Here is a 16,735-nt window from a genome sequence, read left to right on the forward strand (position 1 = left end):
TCGGGGCAAGAGGGAGCTCAAGCCCTCTTGCCCCAGCCAACCGCGGCACCCCCGACACGATCGGGGCAAGAGGGAGCTCAAGCCCTCTTGCCCCCCTGACTCCCCGACACGATCGGGGCAAAAGGGAGCCCAAGCCCTCTTTCCCTGCCGACTCCCCAACTCCCCGACAATATCGGGCCAGGAGGGAGCCCAAGTCCTCCTGGCCCTGGCGACCCCCCCCCCCCCCGCTAGTTGTTCGGGCCAGGAGGGAGCCCAAACCCTCCTGGCCACGGTGACCCCCCTACCCCCACCCCGCACTACATTACGGGCAGGAGTGATCCCAGGCCCTCCTGCCCTCGACGCAAACCCCCTCCCCCCAACGACCGCCCCCCCAAGAACCTCCGACCGCCCCCCCAGCCGACCCGCAACCCCCCTGGCCGGGCGAAAGGAGAGTCGGGGTGGCCAGAGGAGAGTCGGGGCGGGCGAAAGGAGAGTCAGGCGGCGACGGGAGAGTCGGGCAGCATGCGCGGTATACGGGTGTGCGCGGTATATAAAAATTTCTGTACATAAATTTGTGTTTTTTGCGCGCTATACACGTGTGCGTGTTTTACACGGGTGCGCGTTATCTATGTGAAAATATGGTAATCTTTAGTGCTTTTATAGTTGGATTATCATAACATGGTTTATGAAGGCTGTTCCAGGATGATATATAAGAAACTATATACAATTCAAAATCTGATAGCTAGGCTTATTTTTTTGGTTAGGAGAGCTGATAGGGTTTCTCCCCTGCTAGTTGAGCTCCGTTGTTTGCTGGTGGAGACAAGAGTTTATTTTAAAATCTGTTCTGTGGTATTTAGAATTTTATATGGCCAGGCCACATTTTACATGCTCTCTTTTATTCAATTATTATCAGGGAATTTGAGGTTGGATTTAAAACAACAGACATTATTATTAATGTTTCCCTCATGTTCTGGGTCAAAGATGTTTTTTTCTGCTTCTTTCTCTTATCAGGAGGTAACATTGTGAAATTCCCTCCTGCCCGAAATGAGAAATATTCAAGTTTATGGTTTGTTTAGGAGGGTGTTAAAACCTTTTTCTATTTAGGAAATTTCTATTAAAGGAATAAGCTTGATAATTTTTGATGTAATGATTTTTTAATTGAATTGTATTTCCTTGAAGATGGCCAAGTTTTCTTTTAATATGTGACCCACATGGAACTTGTCTGTACAAGGTAGCTGCAGGCTATAATAATAGGTATAAGATAGTAGTTAGAGAGTTAGGCTGGTAACCAGAGAAAACTGCTGCTGTTCCTTGTCACCTTGGAAAGGTCCCTTAACTTTCCATTGGCTTGGGTATAAAATTAGATTATAAACCCTCTGAAGACCAGGAGTGTACCTGAATGTAGCTCAACTGTTACTGTGAAAGGTGTGAGCTTCAGTCATTTCAGTTATCTTTTTCTGGTTATTTTCTTCTGTTGGGTTTCTCTTCTGCTGCAGTTTTATTTTACTCCTTAGCTACTTTGTGGAGAGTAGTAGCACTTAGTGATCCTACTCTGCAGCTCCTACATCAGATTTTCATCCTAGCTATCTTTGGATGATCTTTCAGGCCAATTCTTACCATGCTTGTGATAGCTACTGGAGTCCTGGATAGCTAAGGATTTGCTTCTTAAGAGTGATCTGTTATGAGGTTTCTTTTGGAAGTCTTCTTACTCCCCTCTTTGGCCCTGTCTTATGAATGTTAAGCTGAAAACTGACATTTCCAGTCCTCATCTCCTAGTTGGATAAAATGTTTTGTTTCCTTATTATACTCCTAGAGAGATTACTTTCAGGTCAGATTATGACTCTGTAGGAGACACTTCAGGACACTTAAGCTCGCCCAAGGTTGGCATGGACATAGTTTCTCCTGGAAGTGGGCGAGCATAAACAGCCCTAGGCATCTTCCCAGTGCTGCAATAGATGCCTAAATAGACATGGCTGAGCTGATCGCAGCAAGGAAATTCCCTGCTGTGATCAGCTGAGTGGCTGCAGCAGGGAACTCTTCTGCCACAAAGTTGACTAGCAGGAGGGATGCCCACTCCCGATGCCATCTCTGAACTCCCAGTGAATGTCTGTGACAGGAGGGATGCCCACTCCCTCCTACTGCCACCCCTGAACCCCCCCACAAATGTCTGCGGCAGGGGGATACCCAATTCCTCCTGCCGCCCCCTCAAGCCCCCCACGAATGTCCACGGCAGTAGGGATGCCCACTCCTTCCCACCACCACCCCCAAACCCCCCTGTGAATATCCACAGTCCCCCAACAAGTACCCCAGCAGGAGGAATGCCCACTCCCTCCTGCCACCACCCCCAGAACTTCCCCATCACCCGGCGACACCCGTCTTCCATAGCCACCCCCCACCTGTACAACCCCTGGCGCCCCTCATGTATAAACCTCCACAGCACCTCCCCAACTGGTAAACCCCCTGGCACCCCCCCATTCTCGTACATTTTAAGGTGAAAGCTTGGCTGAAGGGATGCATACGCCCTTCGGTTGGTAGACCCGCCACTTAAAAATGTCAGACCTTCCCCCTTCCCGGTGCATTCTGGGATGCGCTGAGGAGGGTCCTAGGCTCTGATTGGCACAGATTCCTAAGGCCTCTCCCATAGGAGGCCAACCGGGGTCAGGCCTCATTTCCAGTGCATCCTGGGATGCAGTGGGAGTGGCTGATAGGCCAGATACCTAAGGCCCCTCCTATGGGAGGAGTCTTGGGCATCTGGGCCAATTGGAGCCTTAGGCCCCTCCTCGGTGCATCCCAGAATGCACCAGGTAGGGGAAGGCCTGCCATTTTGGAGTGATGGGCATCCCTTTGGCTGGACTTTCACCTTAAAAGGTACAGGGGGCTTGAGGGTGCTTGGGGGGGTCTACTGGTTGGGTAGGTGCTGGGTAGGGGTATAAAGGGCTCTGGAGGGAGGGTGTTACCAGGTAATGGGGGAAGTTCTGGGGGGTGGCAGCAGGAGGGAGTGGGCATCGCTCCTTCCAGGAGATTTGTCAGGGATCCTTAGGCATCTGGTTCAATTAGAGCCTTGGGCCCCTCCCCGGCACATCCCAGAAAGCACTGGGAAGGGGAAGGCCAACCATCTTGAAGTGGCAGGCCTACTGGCAGGAGGGTATATGCATCCCTTCAGTCGGACTTTCACTTTAAAAGGTATGGTGGGGGCGTGGGGAGGGGTGCCGGGGGTGGGGTCTACCGATTAGGGGGATGCTGAGGGGTTTACAGGTGGGAGGGGGGCTATGGAGGGGGGTGTTGCTGGGTTGGGGGAGGGGAGTTCCCGAGGGGTGGCAGCAGGAGGGAGTGAGTATCCCTCCTGCTGCAGACATTTGTGAGGTATTTCTTATGTTCTTATGTTCTTAGTTTTGGGGTGGTGGCAGAAGGAGTGTGCATCCTTCCTGCTGTGGACAATCGCAGAAGGGGTTCATGGGTTCCCTGCCATGGCTGCGCAGTAGGGAGATTTCCTTGCTGCGATCAGCTAATGGCAACGGATCAGGTGCGATTCTCTAAACAGAGAATCGGGGTGGTTATGCGGGATTAGCCGTCTATCCAGTAGGGCAGGCATGATTTTGTATAGGACGCCAGTCTGCTATTCTCAGCAGCTTCTTAGGTGGCTGATGAGACTGGCGTCCTATACAGAATTTCCCTCACAGTTACCAGCTGCAGATTTTCCTCTGGGTATTTTTGTAGCTTCTTTCATATTAGCTAATGAAGGCTGCTTACTAGCAGAGCCATATTATTTCACACATATTTCTCTGAAACCTTCTTACTCAGAGGCAGACATGATAGTCTTGAGTAGCTAGATAGTGCATTTTCATCCTTTCCAAGAGTAACCTGCCTTTGAAGGACTCCATGAATTTTAGGGCCAAAATTCTTCTCCTAAGCCAATCCTGGTGTGCGCATATTATCCTTTCATACAGGACCGCCTTAACCTATGGACCAGGTGAGGCTCTGGTCCAGGGTTCTGATGCTTAAGGGTGAGGCAGGGGGGTGGGATGTGGGAGGCGTGTCATTGTTGGGGAGGTAGGAGCGCAAAAACAAAAGTTGGTCCGGGGTACCACAACCTTTTGAGCTGGCCTTGCTTTCATGGTCATTGTCCTAGGAATGTGGCTTCCATGCTCCATTAAATTTACTTCCTCAGGATGGTCTACAGAATTTTTTTGTCTTGCTTTCCTGAATTGTAAGACTGGGAATTATTCTCTGCCATGGATTACAAGGGTGAGTTCTGGAAATATCCAGAAGGACTCAAGGACCCAGCTGCTAAGTTGAGCAGACTTCAAAATGTGGTGTTAAAAAAAACAAGTAAAAAAAAAATAGTTCCAACCTTCCCATTACAACTCTCTACAGACACAGGAAGACACTGTTTGTCTGGAATAAAGACTACAGAAGTTCAGCAACAGCTGTAAGAAGGATGGGCGCGCTACAAAGTGGCCAACTTCAAAGCACTCTTAAAAACTAATGAATTACAGAATACAGTTTGAGTGCCTAGAATTGGCCATCGGTGTCATTTAGGAAGCCCAAACCTTGTGGTAGTCTCCAGATAGCTTCAACAATTGGCATCACCAGGTCCTCTTGACAACCTAAGTTGTCAAGCAAGACTAAGGGCTCCTTTTATCAAGCCGCGCTAGTGGCCAATGTTACACCAATTTTTTTAAAAAGGGTTCCAGGGGAGATTCAGGAAATTACAGACCAGTAAGCTTGACCTCGGTGCTGGGCAAAATAGTGGAAGGTAAAACTCTTTATAGTTTATAAATCTTTCCTTAATTGCTTCTGGTCATTTCAGCTATACACAGCTGAAAGCCGTGCAACTTGCAGAAAAACTATCTAAACTTCACTTTCTGCATGTTGCACTGCTTTCAGCTGTGTATAGCTGAAATGATCAGAAGCAATTAAGGAAAGATTTATAAACTATAACGAGTTCTACCTCATGCAAAGTTGTCATGTCTTTAATAAGACATTAATTATTTTTTCTGCGGCCCTCCAAGTACCTACAAATCCAAAATGTGGCCCTGCAAAGGGTTTGAGTTTGAGACCGCTGAGCCTAGGGGGTGCTCTGGCATATTACCTGGGTGACATTTCCCCAGTTTGGAGCCAACACTGTCTAGGGAAATATTGTCTTAAAGAGGGAGCTCTGTTTCACATTGCCCTGCCCCCTTAGAGACAGGTCTTCCGGTTCCTCATCCTGGGCTGCTGTCCCCCAGAAGCTTCTTTTTTCCTTAAAGACCTCTCTAGACTTTATTACAGGCTTCCTTTTTATTTCAGTGTAATATCACAGAACTTACTACCATTCAAATAAGATATTCCCCCATTTGGATTCTGTTAAAGTTTCATAGGATTCAAGATCTCTATAATGTCTAGATGTAATAATCCTGCGTTATGACAAAGTGGGACATTTCTAACATAAATTCTCAAACAATAAATGATATACTTCTTTGATAATTCTTTTGTAATCCGCCTTGAACTGCAAGGTAATGGCGGAATAGAAATCCCTAATTAATGTAATGTAATATCATTTGTACCAATGATGTACCAAGAGTATAAGCCCCTCCCTTAGCAATCTTTCATCTGCATTTTAATAGTCTGCTATTGAGTCAGACATGGGGGAAGCCACTGCTTGACTTGGGGTTGGTAGCATGGAATGTTGCTACTATTTGGGTTTCTGCAAGGTTCTTGTGACCTGGATTAGCCACTGTTAGAAACAAGATACTGGGCTAGATGGACCATTGGTCAGATCCAGTATGGCTACTTGTAAGCTCTTAAATGGCACATCCAGTCTTTATCTAGCTGAATATTTATAGTCACTTAGATGGATTCAGACAGTTAGCCATGTTGTTTCTGACTATGGCAGTCGTGTATAGCATTTCATTTCAGATGGTGTTAAAGTTATGTTCCTTTATTCATACAGTTATTTTTTCATCTTTTCTCTTCCACACTTTACAGGGGGATCCAGGACCCATGGGCTTGGTGGGGCCGCGTGGTCACCCAGGACAATTGGTAAACCGTGATTTTATCTTTGATATTCAGTGTTTTAAAATATGTACCATGTAATGCAAGTGGAGATTATATTGAAAATTCCTGCCCTGGTTGAACATTTAGAAAATTGTCGGGCTCATAATCAAAAAAACATAGATGTCAAGTTTATTGCTATGAGGCAGTTAGATTATCGTAATTCATTGTACTGTGGTATTATACTGAAGTTGAAATATAGGGGCGTGTCTGATATGATCGCCGGACTCCATTTTTAGAAGAGAATAAATTTTAAAGTAGTTACATTGATATATAAAATGTTATATAGTATATACCTGAAGGTTATATAGTATGGTATAGTATATGTTATATAGTATGGTACCTGAAGGTTTAATAAAAATATTTATCCTTTCCAGTAAGTAGGATTGCTTTTGATTGTCCAAAAAGCATCCTAAATTGGCACTTTAATGTCCTAATCGTCAGGACGTCCATGTTCCGATAATCAAAACTGCCTTTCTGGATGTCTACCGTTGTATCCAGGGCACGAGATGGCCATGGTGGAGGTGTGTTATGGGTGGGCTTTGGGCGTGCCTATGGGCGTGTTAGACTTGAATGTCTTATAATCAAATGTTTTGCAAGACATCCTCGATGGAACTTAGACATTTGGAACTAGACCTGTTTTAGAAGCGTCTAAGTACCACAAGTGCCCAAACTGATCAGATAACCATAGCACCCCCACACTCCCCCAGTGCTCACTGACCCCCCATCCACCACACTAAAATGAGAACAAAAAGGTACATATCTGTCTCTAAAACAGCAGCATCTGGTATGGGGAAGCCTAGTAGAGCTGCACACAGGTGTCTTAAGTAGCCTGGTGGGTGGGCTAGTGAACCATAGAGAGAAGGACCTGGGCCCATAAGCCACTCTAACCACTACATTTATGGTAGAAAGTGTGAGCTCACCCAAACCCTACTATACTACCATATAGGTGTCACCTGCAGCCATAATTGCTATTGGGGTGGTACACACATGGGTATAGTAGGTTTGGGAGGGTTTTGGGGGCTCACTGTAAATAAGGGGCTTTTGGTGAGATATACATCTGGGACCCTTTATGTGAAGTTCACAGCAGTGTACTTTTAGGTGTTCCATTGCTCTGTTGGGATGTCTGGCCAGTCCATTACTAAGCTGGCCCCTCCCATGTCCAAATGGTCTATTTTGGCCATTTTCAACATGAATGTTTTTCTTATCAAAAACAGGGTATAAAGTTAAATGTCTCGGTGGCTAAGACAACTAAGTAGGCAATTTTCCAAAAAATAATTTTATTTGGATGTCCAGCAATTTGCCATTCGAAAATGGTTATTTCTGTTCCTCTAACTTTGGTATGGGGATGATGATGGAGTGGATAGGGATGATGATGGGATGGTAGTTGTTTATTATAGTATAAGATGATGTTGGAGGTTGGGAGTTGTTGATGGGGCATGGGCATGCTAGAAAGAGGTTGGGGAATGGTGGAATTGTGATCATGAGGTGGGAGGGAGTGTAGGCAAACTGTGTTATAAATTTTTTTAGTGCTTCTTCCTGTAGTAAATGCAATAGCACATATCATAGTTGCATTCATACTGTCTACCAATGTATTTACCACAGGCCTTTGCACTAACTACTGGGCAGATATTGACCGTGGGGCTTATTTGTAAACAGAAAAACATTCAAAAAAGGCCCAAACCAGCAGTTGAATGGTTTTTTTTATAAACCCAATTTTAAGGCCCTCTCTACCTACTAGTCTGGGTTCAAGAAGTTGCACAGCACAGAAACAGTCCTAATTGATATCACCGATGACTGCTGGAAACTATTAGATAAGGGATTTGACATAATGCTGGTCCTTTTGGATCTAAATGAAACCTTTGACACCATCCTCCTAGCCAGACTCGCAAACATAGGTATCTGTGACTTAGCACTAAGATGGTTCTCGTCTTTCTTAGACCAAAGAACCTAAAAAGTAATGCCAGGAGCAGACATGTTAGAGCCCAAACCAATCAAATATGGTATGCCCCAAGGTTCTTTACATCATCACTACTCTTCAACCTGTAAATTAGACAAGTCCTAACCATTGTGGGAAAATTCTAAATCCAAATCCACTCCTTTGTGGATGACATACAATTATCCCCTCCCCCCCACTCCTTTTACAAAAGTGCAGAAGAGGTTTTTAGCACTGGCCAGTGTGCTGAATACTCTGTGCTGCTCCAACGGTCATAGAGTCACTTAGATAGGATATTAGGTAGTGCTGGGGAGGAGCTGGCTGTCTTGGTACATGTAGGTACCAATGAAATAGGGAAATGCGGTAGGGAGGTTCTGGAAACCAAATTTAGGTTCTTAGGTAGAAAGCTAAAATCCAGATCCTCCAGGGTAGCATTTTCAGAAATGCTCCCCGTTCCACATGCAGAACCCAAAAGGCAGGCAGAGCTCCGAAGTCTTAATGCGTGGATGAGACGATGGTACAGAGTTGAGGGATTTAGATTTGTTATGAACTGGGCTACTTTCTGGGAAAGGGGGAGCCTCGTCAGAAATGATGTGTTGTACTAGTTGTTACTCCATGCCATATACTCAAGTCAGTGGAGGTTCCTGTTAGTAGTGCAAATAGAGTAAGATTGTTGATTTCAACTACCCCAACAGTGACTGGGATAAATGCTGTATCAGGGAATGCTAAGGAGGTAAAATTCCTAGACATCATAAATGACTGCTTCTTGGAGCAACTGATCCAGGAACCAGCAAGAGTGGGAGCTGTTTTAGATTTGGTGCTTAATGGAATGCAGGACATAGTATGGGAGGTAAATGTGTTGTGCCCGCTGGGAAACAGTGATCATAACATGATCAAATTTGAGCTAATAGCTGGAGTGATATTGCTAAAAAAAATCTACTGTAGCGGCATTTAATTTTTGCTAGGGCCACTATAATAAAATGAGGAAAATAGTAAAAAAAAAAAAAAAAAATAGGGTCTGTGGCAAAGGTCAGAAGTATAAACCAGGCATGAATGTTGTTCAAAAATACCATCGTGGAAGCGCAGACCAGATGTAGTACCTTGGTTTGTGAGCATAATTCATTCCAGAAGCATGCTTGCAATCCAAAATGCTCGTATATCAAAGCAACTTTCCCCATAAGCCATAATGGCAACTCGGATCTCATGAGAATCTCAGAGAGGGTGAGAGCCAGAAGGCTTTGAGCATGCGCAGATGCTCAAAGCCTAGCAGCAGCCCAGCAGAGAACTGGCGGCATTAAAATCGTCTGTAGTACCTGAAGATTGGCGGGTGGCCAATGTTATACCGATTTTTTTTTAAAAGGGTTCCAAGGGAGATTCAGGAAATTACAGACCAGTAAGCTTGACCTCGGTGCCGGTCAAAATAGTGGAAACAATTATAAAAAATAAAATTGTGGAACAAGTAGACAAACATGATTTAATGGGACAGAGTCAGCATGGGTTTAGCCGAGGGAGATCTTGCCTCAAAAATTGGCTTGACTTCTTTGAAGGTATGAATAAACATGTGGATAAAGGTGAGCTGGTTGATGTAGTGTATCTTGATTTCCAGAAGGCTTTTGACAGTTCCTCATGAGAGACTCCTGAGAAAATTAAAGAGTCATGGGATAGGTGGCAGTGTTCCATTGTGGATTAAGAACTAGCGGATAGAAAACAGAGGGTAGGGTTAAATGGCCATTTTTCTCAGTGGAGGAGGGTAAATAGTGGAATGCCTCAAGGATCTGTGCTGTGATCGGTGCTATTTAACTTATTTATAAATGATCTAGAATTCGGAACTACGAGCAAGGTGATTAAATTTGCAAATGACACTAAACTGCTCAAACTTGTTAAAATGCATGTAGACTGTGAAAAACTGCAGGAAGACCTTAGGAAATTGAAAAACTAGGCGTCCAAATGGCAGATGAAATTCAATGTGGGCAAATTCAAAGTGATGCACATTGGGAAGAATAATCTAAATCATAGTTATCGGATGCTAGGGACCATCTTAGGGGGCAGCGCTCAAGAAAAGGATCTGGGTGTCATTGTAGACAATACACTGAAGTCTTCTGCCCATTGTGGTGGCGGCCAAGAAGGCAAACAGAATGCTAGGAATTATTAGGAAAGGAATGGTTAAAGAGACTAAGCACGTTATAATGCCTCTATATCACTCAATGGTGTGACCTCACCTTCAGTATTATGTTTAGTTCGGGACTCCTTATTTCAAAAGAGATATAGCGGCACTAGAAAAAGTTCAAAGAAGAGCGACCAAGTTTGAAACTAAAAAGGTTAGGGCTCTTCAGCTTGGAAAAGAGACAGCTAAGATATGATTGAAGTCTACAAAATCCTGAGTGGTGTAGAATGGGTATAAATGGATTGATTTTTTTACTGCATCAAGATTTACAAAGACTAGGGGCCACTAGATGAAGTTACAGAATAATACTTTTAAAACCAATAGGAGGAAATATTTTTTCACTCGGAGAATAGTTAAGCTCTGGAATGCATTGCCAGAGGATGTGGTAAGAGCAGTTAATGTAGCTGGTTTAAAAAAAAAAAGGTTTGGACAAATTCCTGGAGGAAAAGTCCATAGTCTGCTGTTGAGACAGGCATGGGCAGGTAGCATGGAATGCTGCTACCAATTGGGTTTTTTGCCAGGTATTTGTGACTTGGATTGGCCTCCGCAATACTGAATACTGGGCTAGATGGACCATAGCTCTAACCCAGAAAGACTGTTCATTTTGTTCACATAATAAAATGGAAATAGCCTATGACTAACCAGAATAACTACAAGAATTTAACATTGATAGGGAGTCCTGGTCATTGTTTAAGGGTGACATCTGTTGGTCATTTTCAGAGCCTATATTTGCAGAGTTCCAGAAGGAACCCTGGGTGCTTGGACTCTGGCTTAGGATAATTACTGCATTGGCTAAACTAGTTACACTGGGTGGGGAAGGGGGGGAGGGGGTAGAAGGGATATAAAATAAGGGAAAATAGTCCCTAGGTAGTTATGAATGAAGCTTGTTGGCACCAGATCCCAGTCCTGGTTCCAGCTGAGTTTGAAGTACTAAAGAGCAAGAGGAAACTGCCAGATCAAAAATAAGGGAAAAACTTGTTCTTGCAATGCTGCTATTTGAATGGATGCTACAGTAGAGCAATGGGCAGAATGCCATGAAATCTGGAAAAACATTATTTAATTTTGGAAACAACTTCTGAAATTATCCCTATGGGAAATAACTTCAAGGTAGCAGACTCTTGAATTGGCTGTGTTGAAGTGCTACTTCACTACTGAGCTCCCATTGATGGTATTTTATCATCATAGTGCAATCATTTCATCTGCATCCTGCTCCCTAATTTATCTGGGATAAAGAGTTCGCTGTACAGGTTTGTGGGAGGTTTATTATTGCTATAAAGTATGGCCTTAAAGACAGTTGTAAAATTTGAAAGCCCTATTGTGTGAAACTTTCCATTCATTTATGGGTTTGTAGAAATGAGTGTTCCATGATAAATATGCAGCTGTGTAATGTGTTTGTATTTAAAATACTTTGAATATTTATCTCCTGAAAACTGTATGATGGAGCCCACTTTACTTCCTCAAAAAGCAGCAACAGAACATTTCAGGTTAGCCCAAAATCTGCTAGGTGTGAATAGCAAGTTTGTTTAAATGAAAGTAAAGTCTCCTTTGATTGACTTCAATTCACAATAGTTTGAGTTGTCCACCCTTCAACTGTTTCTGCTGAACTTAGCTTACTAAACCCATGAGCCAGTTCTAGCATAGCTTCATTCCAGTTTTGTTCCAGCTCCTCAAAGCAGGACAGGTGGGGGAAGAGATGGCTCTGAATTGTGGAAAATCACTTGTCACCTTATTGCTGTAACATTGCTACCAAAGGGCACACTGTTTGTTAAGTTGATGAGCTGCTTCTAGTGTAAGAAATCCATCCCCAGTTATACCAATGAATCAAGGAAACTCTGCTATCTTGAAAACATTGAGTTGGTGGGCCAAAGAAGAAAGGAATTATCTAAGTTTAGCCCCAATCCCAAAGAAAAGAGTACAACCCAAGTAGTGTGTAGAAGGGAGAGAGTGAGAGGAGTGGGGAAGAGGGAGGCACCACCTAGTGATATAGATTGGCCTCAGTCATGGACAGAATGCTAGTAACAATTGAGTTTTGATCTGATCCAGCAAGGTACATCTTAAGTTCTCATGCAGAACTGTTGGCTATTTAGATTATTATAGAGCTTAGGTCCTGGATATGGAAAAAGTGGATGGTGGAAGATCTAAATAGGGATCTTTTATTATTATCTACCCCCCCCCAAAAAAAAAAAAGAAGAAGAATATGGAGAAATTATTTTGTGTTGAAAATATTTTTATTGTGTGCCCAAACATAGTATATAGGACAATCTCCACAGGAGGGTACAGATGAAAATTTCAAACAGCAGATAAGAAGAATATATCACAGAACCTCTAGTACACACAAAATTGTCTAATATAAACATAGAAATAGACGGCAGATAAGGGCCACGGCCCATCTAGTCTGCCCACCCCAAAGACCCTCCCCTACCTTTCTCTGTGAATAGATCCCACGTGTCTGTCCCATTTGGCCTTAAAATCAGGCACGCTGCTGGCCTCAATAACCTGAAGTGGAAGACTATTCCAGCGATCAACCACCCTTTCAGTAAAAAAGAAGGGTGGTTGATCGCTGGAATAGTCTTCCACTTCAGGTTATTGAGGCCAGCACCGTGCCTGATTTTAAGGCCAAATATAGTGCATAGCTGTTCTCCCCAGCTGGAGAGATTATTTTAAAGCAGCTATGATCTATAGCTGCAAACTGGTGATATATTCTTAGCAGTACTGACAGACATAATTGAGCAGATAGGATGGGTGGAATCTTCTTTCTATTCCTCTAGTTCAGTGTCTCTCAAACTTTTTTTAGCATAAGCTTCAAGTTTATTTAAAATTTCTTACACCACCCAATCAGCCTTCTAGGCAGTGTACAAATTTATAAAAACAGAGAACAAACTTTAACTAATCACATTAAATAGAGCAAATGTTTTTTGTGGCACATTATTAAATTGCAGAACCAACATAAAATTACATTTCAAAGTTATTTAAAGTTCTTTAAGCTAAGTATGGATAATTGTAACAACGGTGAAACTAAAGTAGTTAGAATAGAATTGCTAATCAATGCAATGGATGTGCTTGTTTTTGAGTGCAAATTAACAAGACGAGCAATCATGCATTTCATCATCTGCAGTTCTCTTTTTTAAAATTTAATTTCTCTCATAGCTGAAAATCCAACCCTCTCGTTTACTAATGTGTGCTAACTAATTAGCGCGTGCTAATTGAATTAGCACACACTAAATACTAACGCGTCCATAGACTAACATGCATGGGTTAGCATTTAGCGCACGCTAATCGGTTAGTGCACCTTAGTAAAAGAGGGCCTAATTTGCAAAGATAAGAAGATCCGAACGGTAAAAAAAACCTTGATTGCTTTGTTGCTCAAGTTAGGATAATTGCTGCATAAAAAATAAAACTAAAATTATGTCAAAAATGATGCTTATCTGGGCAGTTGTATCCTTACACACACACAGACGCGCATAACATTGACAGACTCTTGCGTATGTGATGTACATGTCACCTATTCTAGTGTATACTTATGAAGGGAATTTTTAAAAATAAAGTAAAATTCTGGAATCTCTCGTTGCACACCCAGAATTTCTTCAGGGGCACATCACTGTGTCGTGGCACACAATTTGAGAGACATTGCTCTAGTTCCTCCTGTTCCTGCAGCTCTCTCACTCTAATCTCCCTTCTTACCCAGCCTTTTTCCTTCCTTCTCTACATTTTACTATTACTGCAGTCTTTGTTTCTACCTAGGCCTACCTTTGGCTCCTGTCAGGCCTCAATCAGGTCCCCAGCAATTGCTTCCTCCCAGAGCCCAGTAAGGGTCCAAACATGCAATTGTCTCTGGTTCTCAGGGTCATATCATCAACCAAGAAAACTACAGGGATGTGTGCGTATGTATGTGCATGTGTCTGTTCAAAAAGGTCCAGGACAGTTTGAATTATGCGCCAATGGGAAGATCTTTTCAGATGTGCTAGGTGGTGTTGAGTAGCTTGAAACCTCATAAGTAATCTCCTTTTTTCCTTTTGTTGATATCTTTTATCGTGTCTGAGCTACAGCAGTTTCTGTGAAAGTTTGTTTTCCTGTTTGGCTATTTTTTTTTATCATGTATGACCTCAATGAGCAGCACTACAGCATGAAGTTCCGTTTTAAATTGGGTAAGACCGCTACAGAAACTTATGAAATGTTTAAAGCGGCTTATGGGGAACATGTCATGAGTTGTAGAAGGTGTTTTGAATGGTATTCACACTTGAAAAGTGGTCATGAATCAGTGGAAGACGATTCACAAACTGGAAGACCATCAACGTCCACCGATGATGATCAAGTGAGGGTTCTTGTGCATGCTAATCGGTGATTAATTGTTAGAGAATTGGCAAAGGAATGCAACATCTCCATTGGTTCATGCCACAACATTCTAACAGTGAAGTTGCGAGTTCTGCCTATTTTATTTCAACATAGGTGGGACTCACAGAGGAAAGGCCTCCTGTCTTGATAACCGCTGCTGTAGAGTTGCCGAAGAGGGCTGCTGGGAAAGGGGGGGCAGGTGGAAGGGGGAGGGCCAGATACGAAGGCTGCCTGATGAAGAAGGATCTCTAGAACACGATGCCGACCCTAGCTAGGATGATTTCTTTTTCAGGCTGCTGCTTCTGCCCCCTGAAATGGTGAAAAACTGGACTAAAGCACCGAATTGAAAAAGCCACACAGACACCCGAAGGAGCCCCCTAGGTGACATGTCCTGGGAAGCCTGGACATCTGGTAACCCTAGTTAGGATGGACCAGTAAAAGGCTTTGAGAGCCTAGGCGTAGCACATGTTGTATACAGTGAAAGGGGGAAAAGCTAGATCTCCTTGTGAAGCACTATGCAAATCTGAAAGTTAGCTGAGCCTGGAAGAGGAGTGCCCAAGAGCAACTAGGGCTGCAGAACCAGAGAAGGGCAGTAGTAGGCAAAAATCTTTATTGGTAGATGTTTGTTGTCCTAATGTTTGTAAATGTGACCCTGGTCTCACTCACACTCAGTCTTTGGACATTGGCTAGCTCTTCTGGTCAGATATCTGCGACCAAGACATAAAAAAAATAATTCAAAACAGTTATTATGTCTCTGAGGTGGGTGTAGGCCAGGGCCAGATTCATTCTGGTAGGCTGGATAACTTTCCCCAGGATTCAATCACTCCATGTAGTCCTACACGTAAACGTAATGATTCAAGCAAAGACTGGTGTGCAATTTATAACCTGAATTTTACTGGAATCTTGATTATTAAATCTAGCTCTCCAGCTATTTACAATTAGTCTTTTTGTGAGCACAGAAAAAGTACAGTCAGTTTAAACATTTCCTTCATTGCATTTCCCAATCTCTTCATACATCTCCTTCAGTACTCATGGTGAGCTGCTCCGGGTCTCACCCTCTTCCCTCAGTCCAAGACCACACTATCTTCCCGCTAAGCTGAAAAACTCGACACAGGCTCTGCTATGAGTAGAGTCTCCCACGCAGTCCAGTTTCTGTCCTCTCCTAGGGACAACTCTCACGGATGGGGTCCCTATTCTTTCCTCTTGGTGAGCCACTCCGGGTCCCACCCTCACTCCACAGCCCTGGACCATGCTATCTTCTCGCCAAGCTGAAACACTCCATAGTCAGATCTGCCAGCAAACCCACTTGGACTCTCACTCCACAATCTGTTAGCACATCCACGATTCTCCCTCTGTACTTGGGCTTGGTGGGAGTTTCAGATAACCAAAAGCCCCATTTTTACTCCTCACCTCCCTTTTATACTCCCCCCCCACTCCCATTTTGGACAGAGTCCTCCAACTCCTCCCACTCAACTTACACACACTCAGTGATCCTCCAAAGATCACTTCACTCTAGCAGAGACATTCTTCGTGGGGGTGGGGTGGGGAGTGTTGCGTGTGTCACATAAAGAAAGGGAAAGTATTATTTTGTAACTTGTCTATTATGAAGCCTATGACAAGATGCCGCTGGTTACACATCTAGATCTCTTGCATGAATCCCGGATGTGGATTGGGTGTACATTGTACAGGCCAAATATCTACACTTGCATTTTATATTGGGAATATACATATATGGGAAAAAATTTCCCAATGGATTTTGCATCCGCACTCAAAAGATTTTTTTTTTTTTTTAAGTTCATTTCTGCCAGGACTGCCTCAATCACTTCAAGCCTCAGCCAATCAGTTTTGAAGAACCACTATATATAAAAACAAACTGCAGACCTCACAGCATGGAATAGGATGATTCACTGCGGCCAGTTCATCGCAGGACATTTAATAGGAGCAGGTACGCTGAAGCGGCCATGCTGAATCGACCCATACAGCTGGGCAGCGATGGAAGTCTGGTGACCCAAAGCAGCAAAGGAAGTCTGGCAGCATACAAAGTCCCTATCGTTGGGAGGGGTGCTGAGGAACTTGCAGTGACAACTTGAGCAGGACAATGCAAGAACACCCAGCCCCATTTGGCCTTGCACCACAGGAACAGACCAGAAAGGTAGACAGGAGGCTTCGAGGGTGCTAGAGTGCTGACGGCTGAAGGGGGGCTCAGATGGGAAGGAGAGGGGGAGGGTATAATTTTGGGGAAGGGATATGAGGGCAGCGCCCCTTCAAATGCTTAATTGTTAAGACCCAGA

The 16,735-nt window shown here is 43.8% G+C and overlaps 1 protein-coding gene across 3 annotated transcripts in view; it reads left to right on the forward strand.

Moving 5' to 3' along the window:
• COL24A1 (collagen type XXIV alpha 1 chain) overlaps positions 1–16,735 on the forward strand; it is a 460,026-nt gene that overhangs the window by 109,614 nt on the left and 333,677 nt on the right. For all 3 annotated transcript variants that reach the window (XM_033916356.1, XM_033916354.1, XM_033916355.1), the window contains exon 7: positions 5,947–6,000. In XM_033916356.1, the coding sequence (XP_033772247.1) occupies positions 5,947–6,000 (54 nt within the window). The remainder of the gene's footprint in view (positions 1–5,946; positions 6,001–16,735) is intronic.

Source organism: Geotrypetes seraphini, chromosome 12 (assembly GCF_902459505.1).
Source record: "Geotrypetes seraphini chromosome 12, aGeoSer1.1, whole genome shotgun sequence".
In the NCBI taxonomy this organism is placed as follows: Eukaryota; Metazoa; Chordata; class Amphibia; order Gymnophiona; family Dermophiidae; genus Geotrypetes; species Geotrypetes seraphini.